Source organism: Anomaloglossus baeobatrachus, chromosome 11 (assembly GCF_048569485.1).
Source record: "Anomaloglossus baeobatrachus isolate aAnoBae1 chromosome 11, aAnoBae1.hap1, whole genome shotgun sequence".
In the NCBI taxonomy this organism is placed as follows: Eukaryota; Metazoa; Chordata; class Amphibia; order Anura; family Aromobatidae; genus Anomaloglossus; species Anomaloglossus baeobatrachus.
The window spans coordinates 57,617,604-57,635,832 of NC_134363.1; the positions used below are offsets into that span (position 1 = coordinate 57,617,604).

Sequence of the window (18,229 nt, forward strand, 5' to 3'; positions counted from 1 at the left end):
GATGATCGGAAGGGAAAGCGGCGGGAGACAGAGTGCAGGACGTGTCGCGGGGAGCTGTAAGTGTAATGGCAATGTTTATTAACTGTATGTGTATATGTATAATGTGTTTTTATGTGTTTGTGTTTGCCTGCCATTGTTTTCAATGGGGTTCGAAGGTGTTCGTCGAACGTTTGCCGAACTGAGCCGCCGTTCGACGAACCGAACCGAACTCAAACACTAGGGGGGTGGCTCAACACTACTGACGACATCCGACTCCAGAGGAGGTGATGGATGCTGCAGGGAATGAGTGCAGCCCTAGCCTCCTGTGAATCCTCTCAAATAAACCTTCACAGGAAAGGCAGTTAACAAAACACACTAAGGGTATGTGCGCACTAGGCATTTTTTTCACGCTGCGTTTTTATGTGCGTTTTTGTCTCAAAAAAACGCACCCACAGCAAAAGAACGCGGAAAAAACGCATGCATTTTTACCGCGTTTTGGTGCGTTTTTTGCTGCGTTTTTGCTCACTGTGTTTTTAATCAGTGAACAATGCCATTAAAGATTGTTGATGGAAAAAAAAAAAAGGTCTGATGTCATTTCCTTTTTCAATATGTTCTTCATTGTATGCAGGAGAGCAGACAGCTGCAGAACTAGTGTATGCAGGAGAGCAGACAGCAGCTGCAGAACTACAAGGCTCAGCATCCTCCATCCAGGACTGTATGCAGGAGTTTTTTGCCCAAAAAAAAAAAATGACATGGGCTTCGCTATATTTTTGTATGCCAGCCAGGTACAGCAGGCAGGTACGGGCTGCCCCCAACCCGTAGCTGCCTATTTGTACCCGTCTGGCAATCAAAAATATAGGGAAGCCCCCTTTTTTTTTTTTTTTTTCATGAATTTCAAGAAATAATTAAAAAAAAGGGCTTCCCTATATTTAATTTAATAATTAAAAAAAAATAACGTGGGCTTTGCCCAATTTTTATCTTTACTAGAAATTCATGGTGGCCATGCCCAATATTGGCGTGACACCATGAATTTCGGGCTTAGGGCCAGCTGATAATATACAGCTAGCCCTAACCCCATTATTACCCAGCGAGCCACCCGGCATCAGGGCCGCTGGTAGAGTTGGATACAGCGCCAGAAGATGGCGCTTCTATGAAAGCACCATTTTCTGGGGTAGCTGCGGACTGCAATTCGCAGCGGGGGTGCCCAGAAAGCATGGGCACCCTGCACTGTGGATTCCAATCCCCAGCTGCCTAGTTGTACCTGGCTGGACTCAAAAATTGGGCGAAGCCCACGTCATTTTTTTTAAATTATTTCATGAAATTCATGAAATAAAAATAATAAGTGCTTCCCTATATTTTTCGTTCCCAGCCGGGTACAAATAGGCAGCTGGGGGTTGGGGGCAGCCCGTACCTGCCTGCTGTACCTGGCTAGCATACAAAAATATGGCGAAGCCCACATCATTTTTTGGGGGGGGGGGGGGCAAAAAACTCCTGCATACAGTCCTGGATGGAGGATGCTGAGCCTTGTAGTTCTGCAGCTGCTGTCTGCTCTCCTGCATATACTATTGGATGTAGTATGCTGAGCCTTCTAGTTCTGCTCCTCCTGCCTCTCCCTCCTGCATACAGTCCTGGATGGAGGATGCTGAGCCTTGTTGTTCTGCAGCTGCTGTCTGCTCTCCTGCATACACTATTGGATGGAGTATGCTGAGCCTTGTAGTTCTGAAGCTGTATGCTCGCCTGCATACACTAGTGGAGAATGAAGAACATATTGAAGAAGGAAATGACATCAGACCTTTTTTTTTCAACAATCTTTAATGGCATTGTTCACTGATAAAAAACGCATAAAGACACAGTGAGCAAAAACGCAGCAAAACGCAGCAAAAAACGCACCATTTTTTGCCGCTATTTTGTGTGGTTTTTGCCGCAAAAAACGCACAAAAACGCAGCGTTAAAAAAACGCAGTGTATGAACCTAGTCTTAGGGATTATCTAGATAAGGAGAAGTGTAGTATATTGTGTAATAAAACTAATTACAAAATTGGTTAGGGTGCAAAGATAGATATTTAGAAAATACATTTAAGGTGACAGACTCCCTTTAACATGAAAGCATGGTAAAAACCAAGGACTCAATGAACGAAAGATGAATTCATGTTTATAACAAACCATATTAAATTGAAAGTGTTATATTATAGGGGTTGTCCACTCATAAGATATTGATTGCCTATTTGTAGAATAGTATAGAAACAAAGGCCCAAATTCATGATGGAGTTTTCACCACTTTTCTGGCAGAAAACACCTTAAATTGTGGTAAAAAAAATTTTTTGTTTTTTTTGCAACATTTGCCATTTTCACACCAGTACTGGCCAGCTTTGCCGCAATGTACGGATCATGGGAGGGACAAATCGTGGCTACACCCACCCATCTAATTCATTAAAATTTACTCCATTTTTGTGGCAGAAATTTTGCTGGTTATATCTCTGACTAGAGTAGAGAGATGTACGGTATATAATTAATTAAATGGCATGCACTTCATAATGCATAAGGTATATTGTACTCCAGCCAGTCATTTTATGAAAATTAACATGAGCAATGCCAGTCTTAATGCATCGGGCCTAAAGTCTCTGAAACAGCTCACCACACTCCTCCAAGCATCATCAGTGACCCTGTTTCAGTGGTTAGTCTGGACCCTGTGTGCTGTGCGATGTGCACAATGCAATGACAGCGCGCTTTCTGTTGCCAGCTCAGATCAGTAGTAAAGACCCAGCAACAGCGCAGAGCACACTGTTAGTGCACAGTCTCAAAAATGTCCAGCGCGTAGAGCCCAGCACTGCCCCTTCAAGTAACATCGCAAGTCTCTGCACGTTGGGTATTCTTACACTGCACACTTACAGTGCGCTCTCCTCGCCTTTTGGCTCATTACTGCCTATCTGAGAAAACAACAGAGAGTGCGCTGTCATTGTGCACATCGCACAGTGCGCAGGGACCAGACCACCTCCTGAAATGAGATCACTGATAAATTAATGCTTCATTTCAGGGGGGGGGTAAACTCTATCCTTTACTTAAGTATTTTCTCATGCAACATTAAACAATACCACATATGTATGCAAACCACTGACACATTTTGGGCACTATACGTCTTTACTTGTAGCCATCTTTACATAAACTGTGAAATAATTTATACAATTACTAGAGACACTCTCACCTGTAATCTCATATATCATTTTAGCATTGGTGGAGCTGAACAATTAAAACTAATTCATTTTAATACTTAAAAGACCTTTAGAAAAACAGCATTTGATTTTGGTTGATAACAGCGGAAATAATGATTGATAAGATCATGCCTTTAATTTAAGCCATGCACATATATTGCATTAAGGGCACATATTCAGAATGTTTCACTGTCCGCTACTCCTGGACCATCCCCGCAGCCCCGCGGATCAATTGCACCTGGTGCTGCAGCAGCAGCAAACAGCCGGAAATGCTCAGTTCTGGAGCTGCCCCATATTCTCATAGCGGCCACAGCCAGGTAATAATAATAACACATTTTATTTATTTAGAGCCAACATATTCTGCAACACTTTACAATTAAGCAGGGGCATGTTCAGACAATAAGAACAAAACAAAGTAACACATAGTTCAACAGTCACAGGAGGAGTTAGGGCCCTGCTTGTAAGCTTACAATCTATGGCGGAAGATGTACAGTACCCATTTGTGGCCGCTATCAAATGTCAGGGCAGTTCCAGAAAAAAAGCATTTCCATCCACCTGCTGCCACCACCAGCACAGAGAGTAGCTGATAGGCGGGGGTCGGTCCCTGGCCAATCAGACATTGATGAACTATCTTAAGAATAGTGGACAACTTTTTTAGATATTTCACAAATGAGGTGTTCCATATGATGTAACGGGCTCCTGCGTTGTAGCCGCATTATTCCCTGCACATGTTGGCTGATGATCTGATCATCAGACATGTGCACTAAGGGGTACTTTGCACGCTGTGACATCGCTACTACAATATCGTCGGGGTCAACTCGAAAGTGACGCACATCCGGCGCCAGTAACGACGTCACAGCGTGTAAAGCCTAGATGCACCGATAAACGATTGCAAAAGCGTCGATCTGTGTAGTGTCGGTCATTTTCATAATATCGCTGCAGCGACAGGTACGATGTTGTTCCTCGTTCCTGCGGCAGCACACATCGCTATGTATGAAGCCGCAGGAGCAAGGAACTTCTCCTTACCTGCCTCCAGCAGCTATGCGGAAGGAAGGAGGTGGGCGGGATGTTTACGTCCCCCTCATCTCCTGTACGGCACAAGATATCGCATGTGCGACGGGGGCGGGTACTATCGCGCTCGGCATCGCTATCATCGGCTAGCAATGTTGCAGTGTGCAAAGTACCCCTAAGAGTTCCATCCGTGTCTGTTAACACCTTAGATGGTGCTGTCAAACTTTGACAGTGTGATCAAACGTGCTCTGGCTGGGATTGCGCTGTTATCCACCGCTATCAGCGGCCCCGTGAAACGATCCCAATGGGTTGCCATGACAGCATGGGGTCAGATGATGACCGCTGTCACTGTCATTACTCAGTTCCTGTGAATGCCGCCAGAGCTCTGGTACTCGCAGGAGATCAGCATTTCTGCTGTTCAGAGGGATGCGTGATGCCCGCCACGGCCATTTAAATCGTACTGTCAGTATGTGACAGCACGACCTAAAGGGTTAATAGGCATGGGTGGATCACCTATTGGCCACACATCTCTGCTGATCAGGTTGTAAAGAGGTTAAAATACTAAAAATATCCTACAAGTTTGGTATTGACATATTTATACTGACTTGAAAAATCAAGCTATCAGGCCATTTTTACCAAGAAAACCATGTCATAAAAGCTAAACTCCAAAAAACATTGCAAAATCTCATTAATTTAATTCCCCCTTTCATTACATTTGTGCGTTTGTGCACATTACATGGTACAGTAATTGGTAAGGAACATACTTGCAACTTGTCTTGCGAAATACAAGCCCTCATATGGCTATGTTGATGGAAAACTAAACTGAACAAAAATATAAACACAACACTTTTCTCTTTGCTTCCATTTTTCATGGACTGAACTCAAAGATTTAAGAATTTTTTTCTAGGTAAAGAAAAGACCTTTTTTTTTGATTATTTTTCCAAATTTCTCTAAATCTGTGTTAGTGAGCACTTCTCTTTTATCAAGATAATGCATGCACCTCACAGGTTTGGCATATCTTGATGCTGATTAGACAGCATGAATATTGCACAGGTGGGCCTTCGGCTGGCCAGTATGATTATTGCACAGGTGTGCCTTAGGCTGGCCAGCATGATTATTGCACAGGTGTGCCTTAGGCTGGCCTGTATGATTATTGTATGATTATTGCACAGGTTTGCCTTAAGCTGGCCAGCATCATTATTGTATGATTATTGCACAGGTGTGCCTTGGGTTGGGCAGCATGATTATTGTATGATTACTGCACAGGTGTGCCTTAGGCTGGCTACTATGATTATTGCACAGGTGTGCCTTAGCCTGGCCAGTATAATTATTGCACAGGTGTGCCTTAGCCTGGCCAGTATGATTATTGCACAGGTGTGCCTTAGGCTGGCCACAATAAAAGGCCACTCTAAAATGTACAGTTTTATCATACAGAGCTCTGATTTATTTTAAACACTTAAAAACGCAAAACAAAAAGGCAGGTAGTTATGCATCCTCATAGACTGTAAGCTTACGAGCAGGGCCTCAGTCCTCCTGGTATCTTAACTTTGTTATTTTGTATTGTCTCATACTGTCTGTACATGTCCCCTCTGAATTGTAAAGTGCTGCGAAATATGTTGGCGCTATAGAAATAAAAATTATTATTATTATTATTATTAGGCATCTTGCATGTTTTTTTATTTGGTGCTACATAGATGTATTATATCGCCACAACTTTTAACTCTTCTAGATGTGGGGAAACCGACCATCTCTGCATGTATACAAGATGGCGCAAAAGGAAAACATCTTCTAATAACCTGCACAGCCCCCTCAGCACAAAGTCAAAAAACGAAATATAGTATTGAGCGTTTTACTCTGCATTCTGGATCGGAGCCCCATGAAAATTTGGCTGTTACCAAAAATTCCAGAGACGTGACTTTTAAAGTTACTAATTTCGCAGGAGAGTACCGATGTTCTTATACTTTACAAGTAGAAAACAATCGCATCGAATCACCGTTTAGTAATATAGTGAAGTCTACAAATATTGGAGGTAAGTGATAAATAAATCAGAGCTTTCTATGTGCCATGGACCATTTGACAATCTGATAAGTGTTGATCATATACTGTATCTACAACTGTGTGAAAATAATTGGTGATTTCTGGTGGTGACGTTCTGCAGTCCATTCAACATTAACAATAAGGCTGAGGCTATAGGAGAACTATGGGAGGGAATCACATTGCACCCACTATGGCACCACAACTGTGACAAGCAAGTTTCAGAACACTCACCCGTGTCCAATTTTTTGCAACTTGCTTGTGGCTGTAGTATGGGGTTGTAATGATGACCCTGGTCTTGGCCAAAGATGCCATATAGCTCTAGTCTACTTATCAAGCCCTTGGGGTCAATAGATTCCATATAGAGTCTCCACCTGTATCTGTTACATTAATATATGATTACATCCAAGGGGCATTATTACCAGATTTAACAGATGCTGGATAAATGCTCATCATTGGCAATTGTTGCAATAAGTACCGTATTTTTCGGATTATAAGACGCACTTTTCCACCCAAACATTTGGAAAGGAAATGAAGGGTGGGTTTTATAATCCGAATGTAGCTTACTGGGGATGGTGGAGAGGGGGCACAGGAGAAATTCCGCTGGTGCTGTGCTGAAGCTGCGCTGTGCTCAGGCTTTGGGCTGCGGGCACTTTGCTGGAGCTGCAGGCGCTGTGCTGGAGCTGCAGGCACTGTGTTGGAGGTGTGGGCAATGTGCTGGAGCTGCAGGCGCTGTGCTGGAGCTGCAGGCGCTGTGCTGGAGCTGCAGGCACTGTGTTGGAGGTGTGGGCAATGTGCTGGAGCTGCAGGCGCTGTGCTGGAGCTGCAGGCACTGTGTTGGAGGTGCGGGAAATGTGCTGGAGCTGCAGGCACTGTGCTGGAGCTGCAGGCTGTAATATCTCATGTTATGGATAAAAAATATCTTCTTCTCACTCGATCATTTTCAGATGTTCAATTAATTGATTTGAATCTTTTAGGTAGCAAGGAAATTCTTTCACTAGATCTTCTAAATATAGAGCTATATAATGTAAAAGGTTGCTAGTAAGCAACCCTACTCCCAAAATGATTGGGTGCCCAGGGGGATTTGTTTGTTTTGTTTTTTTATTTTAATTTTTGTGCATTTTAGATAGGTGGTAGAAAAAAGCTTAACTAGGACTGAGATTAGTTAGAAACTTTTTTCTTTTTTGTTTAATATATTCTTATTGAACGCTTTATTAATTAGCTTGTGTTATTTTGTAATGTAAAAAGGGGTGGGGTCAGTTTTTAATTCTTCATAGTATCTTTTATCTGACAGGATTTTATTTGATTTCTCCATATAATCCTGAATATTTTGAATAACTTTCCCCCTTCCTTTTGTCTGCTTGACTGATGAAATTTTTTTAATTATGTTTAAGTTGCTGTAGAGACTTCAATTCCTCTAAAGAGAGATTGAAAGTGGACCTTTTCTGTTTAGAACTGATGTCTCTAAATTCCTCCGAGACCAATGCAAAAATGGTTTCCAAATGATGCCTCCTATGGTGCAAGGGATAAACACATTTGGGCTGTACATCCTGATGTTGAAAAATATCTATGTAACTTGACCCTGTTACACAGGATTTTATTTTTAATTTTTCTAATAAAAAAATGACGTGATAACGTTAATTTTCTTGTAAATTGAAATTCAAATTCATTAGTATTTTATGTTGGACAGAAATTGAGGCTTTTGTTCAGAACCACAATTTCTCCCAATGGTAATTTATGAGACAAAAGATTAAATATTTTTACTGTTGCAATACTTTTCTCATTAGACATTTTGTATTGATTGTGTCGCGTGTCGAGGGGCCACGCTCGCTACGCTCGGGTCCGGGGACTTCTGCTGCTGCTTGGTGGCTCGAGAGGTGGGCTGGACCCGGGGACTCGAGCAGCGCTCCTCGCCCACGAGTGAAAAGGGGTGGTTTGTTTGGGGAGATAGTTCGTGACGCCACCCACGGGTCGTGGTGATAATGGGCACCACCACTGCTGGTGACGGAGATGGCAGGGAGCAGCTGGGATGTTGGTTCCCCCTCCATGGGTAGGAGTTGGTGATCCCGGGGTCCGGTGGTGGTACGGGGAAGCTGGATAGCTGGGATGCAGGGTTGCGGAGTCAGCGCGGTCTGGTGCCGGATGGTACTGTTGTACTCACTCAGACACAGATTCACAGAGTCTCTGGTAAACCAAACGGCTGGATGGATGGGTCCCGCAGCTGGCTGCAGTGTCTTTGCTCTCCCCGGACAGGTTGATGGTGGCTGTCTTTCTCTGCACCTTTGTAGACTGTATTGACTCCGATGGTTTCCCAACAGTAGTCCGCTCCCCGACGTGTATGTACCGAAGGAGCCCGTTTGCCCGCAGGCGCTGACCCTTGGATCTCTAGCCTATGGCGGTGGCTTTTTATCCTCACGGTGTGGACAGTTGCCTTCTGTCGGGTCTTGGGTGTTAGGGAACCCCTGGGGTTCTGGTCACTCTCGGATTTGACCATTGTCGGCGGCTCCTAGCCTAGTCGGGGTCCGATGGCCCTGCCTTGGCGTGCTTGGTACAACTCTGCTTCCCGGCTCGGTACAGGCGGGCCACCGCCCGTCCCCGGTCCTACGGTTCCGCTGACTTGTACCACCTCCTGCAGACGGCCACCACCATCTGCCAACCTTGCTGACAGTGCCTGGGCTCCTACCAAGACACTCACAGTTTCTGTCCTCTCACTTCCAACTCCAAACTGAACTCCTCCTCTCCACTTGAACTCCAAACTGAACTAACTGCTTTTTCCCGCCTCCAGGCCTGTGAACTCCTCGGTGGGTGTGGCCAACCGCCTGGCTCCGCCCCACCTGGTGTGGACATCAGACCCTGGAGGAGGCAACAAGGGTTTTGTTTGACTGATGTAGACTATCCAGGGGAGGGGGTGTGTGTGATGTTGTGTTTGTGACTACCTGGCTAGTCCAGGGCGTCACAATTGCACCTTGATTTCTGGTTGTTCTTTTCTTTTCATAGGATTGTGTGGGAGAAAATAGTTTTTTATTGTTTTTTTGTTTTGAATGTGGAGGAGAAACCTGTGTCTTTTGCGACAAAGGCCTCTGTTCCACAGTAATGCATGTTAACCTACTTCTAAAAAAGATATATGTGAAGCTGTGGACGAGTGAGTGTAATGTTTGCCCTTAACCACAGACTCAGGATGATTGTCAAAGACAGACTAGGGCTAGCCATCAAGTCGTCAGGATATCAAGAACTCTGAAACCCTTTAACCCCTGCACAGGGATTTAGAATTACACAAGGTCCAGGAGATCACTGCCTATGGAAGGCTGCAATCCAGTAAAGAGTAGTCGTCAGGCAGGTTCCAAACCAGGAAGCACAAAAAGGGACAAAATCGGCAGGCAGGAGTGTAGTCAATGAGCAGGCAGAGGTCAAAACACAGGGATCAATAGTCAGAACAGAACAGGAACCAGACACTAGCAGGAATACAAAACTATCTTTTTCAGTGACTAGTAGAGAGGAGAGGGAATTAGAAGTGTGTGATGTCTTCCCATTGGCTGTAGCTGAATGGTGGTAACTTCATCTGGAAGACACATGCCACTTACAGTCAGCCAGTGGTACTGTAGGTCCCAGGGAAACCCAGCTTAGTGGAAGAGCAGAGCCTGCACCCACCAGAGCTACTGGCACCGACTCCTCTCCTATCACCAGCACAGTCCATGGCGGGCATACGGCGGTGCCTGGTGACCGAAGCAGAAGTTGCAGGAGTGGACTCCAGTGAGGATGTGACAGGGTGATGGTAGAGGCATAGATATTACCATAGTGGTTTCTAATGTGTTAGCAGAGAAAGTGTATGTGTTATCATGTATAGTTAGGTCACTGATGTTTAATTCCATAAGGTTGGAAGTGTCCTCTATATGTGAATCCAATCTATTGGTAGCAGATGGATACAATGGTGGCAAGCCTGAATTTGGTGCAGGATATTGACAGGGAAACACCTATTTTTGTTCACTAATGTTTTGATTGATTATTTGTGTTGATGCAGAAAGGGTGTATGAAGGGGGGAATACCTTAGCGCAGGGATCGGGAACCTATGGCTCGCGAGCCAGATATGGCTCTTTTGATGGCCGTATCTGGCTCGCAGACAGGGCTCCTACCTGTCTATGGGAAGGATCAGGGCCGGCGCCAGCACCCGGCAAACCCGGTCAAATGCCGGGGCCCTGAGCTGCCGGGGAGGCCCACTCGCGGTGGCAGGAGTGGCGCACCGCTACTCAGGGGGGCCCGGTGGCCGCGCTGTCACCGCCCCCCGCCGAGGATCGAGCTTTCAATTGCATCGGCATCGCAGGTGCCGATACAATTGAGAGCAATGATGAGAGAGTGAGCGGCGCTCTCTCTCTTATCATTCTCCCCGCTGTGACTGTCGGCGTTCTTCTGACAGCTCTGCAGCGAGCGCGGTGACGTCATCACTGCGCGCCTGCTGAGAGGTCAGCGAGCGACAGCAATGGACGATGCGCCGAGGAGACCGGATCAGCGGGGGAACGAGAAGTGAGCCGCCCCTCTACTGACACTGGGCTCCCCTGACTCACAGGCCGGCCACTACACAGCGGCACTAGTACACATAGGGGCCCGGCAGCCGCTCTGCGTCTATGTGTAGTGCTGCTGTGTAGTGGCCGAACTGTGAGTCAGGGGAGCCCAGTGTCAGTAGAGGGGCCCCTGACCTGGAGAGGCCACCAGCCATGTCTGAGCTGCAGGAGTGCTAGTCCTGACCTGCACAGCAGACGGAATCTCCATCCTGCAGGACCTGCGATGATGTCACGCCCATGTGACTGTGTGGGAGGAGACACAGGATGCCGGGCAGAAAGCAAGAGAACTGAATCCTGAAGGAGATTTGGACACATGACTGGTAATAAGAAAAGAGGGGACATGAGGGTGAGGGGGGCTGCAGGGTGAGGGGCATATGAGGGCTGCAGACTGTGACAGAAGCATGTGAAGGGGTGCAGAGTGTTTGAGAGGGGTAAGTTGGGGTACAGGCAGGGTGAGATATGTGAGCAGGGTGTGTGAGATATGGGGGTGTATTGTGTGTGATATGGGGGGTGCAGGCTGTATGGGAAGCAGGGTATGTGACATATGGGGGTGTAGTGTGTGAGATCTGGGGGGTGCAGGCTGTATGGGAAGCAGTGTGTGTGTGTGTGTGTGTGGGATATGGGGGGTGCAGGCCGTATGGGGAGCAGTGTGTGTGTGTGTGATATGGGGGGTGCAGGCTGTATGGGAAGCAGGGTGTGAGAGATATGGGGGTGTAGGCTGTATGGGAAGCAGGGTGTGTGAGATATGGGGGTGTAGTGTGTGTGTGATATGGGGGTGCAGGCTGTATGGGGAGCAGGGTATGCGACATATGGGGGTGTAGTGTGTGGGATATGGGGGGTGCAGGCTGTATGGGGAGCAGTGTGTGTGTGATATGGGGGGGTGCAGGCTGTATGGGAAGCAGGGTATGTGACATATGGGGGTGTAGTGTGTGAGATCTGGGGGGTGCAGGCTGTATGGGAAGCAGTGTGTGTGGGATATGGGGGGTGCAGGCTGTATGGGGAGCAGTGTGTGTGTGTGATATGGGGGGTGCAGGCTGTATGGGAAGCAGGGTGTCTGGGCCACTGACAGATACAATTGCTCCAGCGGTCACTTAGTACACAAAGGAGTGTTCCTCTCTGCTGCACTAAGCCACCGCTGGACCTAAACAATAATTCGCTGTAAAATAATAAAATAGATAATTGACATAACTGACAATGAGTTGTGTGACATGTCCAATATTCCAGCTTCTTTCTTCTGCGAATGCCTCAAAGCTGGCATTCTCTCAACATCAGGTTGGAAGAATGCCAGCTTCCAGTCATGCGCAGGAAAAAGAAGAAGCCAGACTGCTGGACTGATGTCATGCATCGCAAGTTCACAATGTAAGTTATTTATTTGATTTTTTACTGCTAATTACCATTGTTTCAGTCCAGTTGTGGCTTTACACAGCAGGGAGGAGCATTCCTTGCTGTACTAAGTGAACATTGGAGCGATTGATCTGTCAATGGCCCTTTAAACATATTGTACGGCTCTCGCGGAATTATATTTCAAAATATGTGGCGTTTACGGCTCTCTTAGCCAAAAAGGTTCCTGACCCCTGCCTTAGCGGATGCTCCTCTATTTGAAAAATGAGATAAATAAACATTCCACAATGTTGTACTCATATTGTTGGAAGCGTTATCCTTGGGTTTGAACCTATTGTTTTTTGTCCAGGGACAAAACCTTTGGTTTCATGGGTGGTATGCCCTGTGTGTTGTCTTGTCTAAATTTTTTGTTTTTCTGTTCTAATAGATTAGTTTCAAAAATTTCTCATTTCTAATTTGCTAGTCACAATATCGTTTTATTCCTTATAAACTTTAATCAATTTCTATTTTCCAAATCGATTAGGATGCTTTCACATTTTTGCGCCACTTCTTTTGCTAACATTTTCTGTTTTTCACTCAAAATTCTCACTAAATCAAAGGAACATGAATCCAGTGGGTTTTTTTCCCAATTTTTGGTAAAACCACAATCATTTGGAAATTTGCTTTTTAGATTAATTTTAAAACCCTTGGGGATTTGCTCAAGATCATAACAAATATCTAAAGTCAGCATCTATTTGGTGCCGTATTTCAATTTTCAGATTTTCTTCAAACTGATTAAACAAATCTGCAACTTTTTTTAATTGTCTATGTCCATATTTACTGTACCGGGTCTGTCAATGCATGAATTGGATCCCATCGTGAGACATGATAAAAACTTCTTTCTCCTTTCCTTTTTGGCAGCCAAAAGGGAAAAGGATAACAATCCTACACTGTACTCACTTTTATTGCCAGTGGTTTAGACATTTGGCACCAAATTTGCACTGTTATACAAGCTGTACACTACCTACTTTACCCTGTATAAAAGTGTCAGATCTTCAGTGTTGTTCCATGAAAAGTTAAGATAAAACATTTACAAATATGTGAGGGGTGTACTCAATTTTGTGATATACTGTGTATATGTTATAGTCTGCCACTTAGATTGCAGGTAATTTGATTTTTTTTACTAAACTGGTAGATAACTTGGAAAGTAAAAGCCAACTAACGTGAGCTTTTGAAAAATTTAAAGATGATCCAACTCTGTTCCTGATTCATGACTAGAGAGGAGTGATACTGAGAAGGATCGGATCGGTTCAGGATCGCCAATCTCACCTGAGATCACTGATCGAATCATCGATGCTAGCTTATCCTACCATCGATCCTAGCTGAACCCATTAAATTCAATGGGAGGCAAAAGTGATGTGTTGTAAAATGGTGTAGGAGGGACTGTAAAATAAACAAAGATAAAAAGGGTTAAAGCAGTACAAATTTACCGAGTATCCATCAGCTACAGCACTGTTTCTGTGTCCGATAATTATCTCTAATGCATATTCACTGCTTTTTCCGCCCACCAGCAGCTCTGATTGCCCCCACCCTCAGAGACAGTGTCTGTGATTGGTTGGATAAATACTGCATGAACCCTTTTGCTTCCATTTTTTAGAATGCCCAATCACAGCCATGCCAATGATTGACATGTCTGTGATGGGCAGAGAGAGGATGTTTTTTGCCATAAGACCATTTACCGATCCTTGGCAAGATCGCCGACTTTTGCAGTAAATGATTGGATGTCAGATCCCAATCTGGCCAACGATCATATGATTTAAACATTATCTGATCTTTGGATCACTCATCTCTATTCATGACCCATCCTCTGACCAGACAGGACCTGAGCAGGTCGGTCACTTGGATCAGACACAGTCTATACACATTTTTATGCTTTCCAACAGGGATGGAAAACAGTGTTACAGTTACACTGTCATCAGATCTGTCCTATTGGACTTTACCACAACAGTTAGCTTTAATATCCCTTATGTGCAGGGAGAGAATCTTTTAATTTGACTTGTAATTTGTTGTAAATCTGTAGGTCAAATAGAATAACCTTATTTATACCATAGACATTCTTCAGAGACCCCGGTCACCAGATTCTTAACCCTCCAATGAACTATTCAGATTATTTCTTAGTTGAAATACAATATATAACTTATTTAACTGTCAGCATGTCATATCCAAAGAGAACTAGTTTTACAAGATGGCCAAATTTTCAATCCTCCTGGACCATGATCACATTAGCCATCTTACTATTATCCTCTCCGAGGAGCATGAAACACACCACTCCTCACAGGCCATGAACAAGGTCTGGGGTGACCGAAACATTTGTGTGCATAAACTTAAAGCATGGAAGTAGGTAACAATATTGTATCTGGACAATCTATCTAAAATTAATTGTAATACATTTTTCTATTACTTTTTTTCAATATTAAACTTTGTTTTTCATTTTTTAGATTGTAAAGAAACAAACAATAACATCAATGGTAAGTACTTAATGTGAGAAAAGCTAAGGAAACCAATCCAAATTGAAAGGCATAATAAAATGCTATGTAAATCTCCAACTCCTATAAACACTTAGCATTTTATCTTTTATTTCCATATAATTTTTTTCTATGGAAATCATAGTTGTACCATTGACATTCTTTAGAGATCACGGCCACCAGATTTTTAAACCTTAAATTAACTATTAAGGCAACACCATAAATCTCAATAACACTATTCTAGAGCCAAATTGATTAAGAGACAAAAACACTTGAAACTAACTTAGTGGTGCTGAAAATGAATATAATGCCTAGATTTGCTGTTTGTCTCTAATTTTCAAGATGCAGACTATAAAAGGTTATAATTACTTATGACACCTTTCATGCAAGCTTATTGAAAAATAGCATTATTATTATTATTATTGTATTACTAGCTGTACTACCCGGCTTCGCCCGGGTTAATAACTGCTGTTAACAAAATAGAATGTATTAATAAAAATTTATTGTGCACACAAAAAACACAAAACAAATAGATAGAAATGTAATTATTAAAAGGCAAAAACTAAGCTAATAGAAGCATTTCACACCACAGATATTCCACACACATTTAACTAAATTGGCCAAGTAATGTGCTCCGTCTGTCTCTTTCCAGGTCTGTCTCTTTCCAGGTCTGTCTCTTTCCCTGTCTGTCTCTTTTCAGGTGTCTCTTTCCAGGTCTGTCTCTTGCCAGGTCTGTCTCTTTCCCCGTCTGTCTCTTTCCATGTCTGTCTCTTTCCCCGTCTGTCTATTTCCCCGTCTGTCTCTTTCCCTGTCTGTCTCTTTCTCCGTCTGTCTCTTTCTCCGTCTGTCTCTTTCTCCATCTGTCTCTTTCCCCATCTGCCGGTCTCTGCCTGTCTCTTTCTCTGTATGTCTCTATCTCTCTGTTTCTTTCCCCATCTGTCTTTTTCCAGGTCTGCCTCTTTCCCAGGTCTGTCTCTTTCCCAGGTCTGTCTCTTTCCCCATCTGTCTCTTTCCCCGTCTGTCTCTTTCCCCATCTGTCTCTTTCTCCGTCTGTCTCTTTCTCCGTCTTTCTCTTTCCCCATCTGCCTGTCTCTGTCTGTCTCTTTCTTTGTATGTCTCTATCTCTCTGTTTCTTTCCCCATCTGTCTCTTTCCAGGTCTGTCTTTTTCCCAGGTCTGTCTCTTTACCCGTCTGTTTCCCCGTCTCTTTGTTTGTGTTTTTTCTTGTCTGTCTCTTACCCTGTCTGCCTGTGTCTGTCTGTCTCTTTCCTTCTCTGTCTCTATTTCTCTGTCTCTTTCCCCGTCTGTCTCTAGCAACGTCTGTGTCTTTCCCCATCTATCTTTGTCTGTCTCTCTGGCTGTCTCCTCCTTCCTCTGCCTGTCTCTCTCCCTGTCCGCATCTCTGTCTGTCTCTTTCCCCATCTGTCTCTTCCAGGTCTGTCTCTTTCCAGGTCTGTCTCGGTCTGTCTCTTTCCCTGTCTGTCTCTATCTCTCTGTCTCTTTCCCTTTCTGTCTCTGTCTGTCTCTCTCTCTGTCTGTCTCTCTCTATCCGTCTCCCCACCGACATCTTATTACCTCACATATAAACTTCTTATACTATGAATGCCTTTTGTTCCTATAGCAACCAATCACAGCTCCTACTAATAACCTGTAGTTCCAGACTCCATTTACTTTAATGAAGGCATGTTTTTTTGGAGAGTAACTGTAAAGCGCGGGGTTAAATTTTCCTGTCAAAACATAGTATACGACATTCCCTGGGTCACATAAGGTGTCTGTGCAAAATTTCGTGATTGCAAATGCGACGGTGTGGATACACTTTTCGTTTCACTTTTTCCCCATTATGTAGATAGGGGCAAAATTGATTGGTAAATTGGAACGCGCAGGGTTAAAATTTCGCCTCACAATTTAATTTAATTCAATCTAGCCTATGACGCTCTTGGGGTCCAGACGTGTGAGTGTGCAAAATTTTGTGGCTGTAGCTGCGACGGCGCTGCCCGGGATAGTAACTGTCTCTCTGTTTCTCTCCCATTCTCTGTCTGTCTCCCCCTCTGTATATATCTCTCTGTCTCTCTCTATCTCTTTGTCTGTCTGTCTCTTTCCCTGTCTGTCTCTCACTGTCTCTGTCTCTTTCTCCATCTGTCTCAATCTCTTTCCCACTCTATCTATATCTTTCCCTGTCTGTCTATCCAGCTCTGTCACTTTCCCTGTCTGTCTCTTTCCCTGTCTGTCTTTTTCCCTCTCTTTCCCTGTCTGTCTCTTTCCCTCTTTTTCCCTGTCTGTCTCTTTCCCTTTTTCCCTCTGTCTCTTTCCCTGTGTCTGTCTCTTTGTCTGTCTCTTACCCTGTCTGTCTCTTTCCCTCTCTTTCCCTGTCTGTCTGTTTCCCTGTGTCTGTCTCTGTCTCTTTGTCTGTCTCTTTACCTGTCTGTGTTTTTCTCTTAAGCTGTCTCTCTCTTTCCCTCTCTTTCCCTGTCAGTCTGTCTCTTTGTCTGTGTCTGTCTCTTTGTGTCTGTCTCTTACCCTGTCTATGTCTGTTTCTTACCCTGTCTGTGTCTGCCTCTTTCCCTGTCTGTGTCTGTCTCTTTCCCTGGCTGCATTGTGACACACCAACATTCCATTTAAGGGTGTGGCTGTGGAATCTTCTGAAGTTCTGGCTGCACTTTGGCTCCCAGCTCCATTCGCTTTAATGGAGGCAGGTTTTTTAGTGAATAACTGTAAAGCGCGGGGTTAAAATTTCCCCTCAAAACATAGCCTATGACGCTCTTGGGGTCCAGAAGTGTGAGTGTGCAAAAGTTTGTGGCTGTAGCTGCGACGGTGCAGATGCCAATCCCGGACATACATACACACACACACACATTCAGCTTTATATATTAGACTAGCTGTACTACCCGGCTTCGCCCGGGTTAATAACTGCTGTTAACAAAATAGAATGTATTAACAAAAATGTATTCTGCACACAAAAACCACAAAACAAATAGATAGAAATGTAATTATAATGTCTGTCTCCCCGTCTGTGTATATCTATCTCTTTGTCTGTCTGTCTCTTTCCCTGTCTGTCTCTGACTGTCTCTGTCTCTTTCTCCATCTGTCTAAATCTCTTTCCCTGTCTGTCTATCTATCTCTTTCCCTGTCTGTCTATCTATCTCTGTCACTTTCCCTGTCTGTCTCTTTCCCTCTCTTTCCCTGTCTGTCTCTTTCCCTCTTTCTCTGTTGTTAACAAAATAGAATGTATTAACATTCCCGGGATAAATGTATAAATAGAATGTATTAACGCCCGGGATAGTAACTGTCTCTCTGTTTCTCTCCCATTCTCTGTCTGTCTTCCCCTCTGTATATATCTCTCTGTCTCTCTCTCTCTATCTCTTTGTCTATCTGTCTCTTTCCCTGTCTGTCTCTGACTGTTTCTGTCCCTTTCCCTGTCTGTCTATCTATCTCTTTCCCTGTCTGTCCCTTTCCCTGTCTGTCTCTTTCCCTCTCTTTTCCTGTCTGTCTCTGACTGTTTGTCCCTTTCTCCGTCTGTCTCAATCTCTTTCCCTGTCTGTCTATCTATCTCTTTCCCTGTCTGTCCCTTTCCCTGTCTGTCTCTTTCCCTCTCTTTCC

The 18,229-nt window shown here is 44.3% G+C and overlaps 1 protein-coding gene across 2 annotated transcripts in view; it reads left to right on the forward strand.

Annotated features, from left to right (window-relative positions):
• Positions 1–18,229, forward strand: part of LILRB5 (leukocyte immunoglobulin like receptor B5) — a 103,225-nt gene that overhangs the window by 37,420 nt on the left and 47,576 nt on the right. For both annotated transcript variants that reach the window (XM_075329421.1, XM_075329422.1), the window contains exons 4-5: positions 5,928–6,227; positions 14,607–14,636. In XM_075329421.1, coding sequence (XP_075185536.1) covers positions 5,928–6,227; positions 14,607–14,636 — 330 coding nt within the window. The remainder of the gene's footprint in view (positions 1–5,927; positions 6,228–14,606; positions 14,637–18,229) is intronic.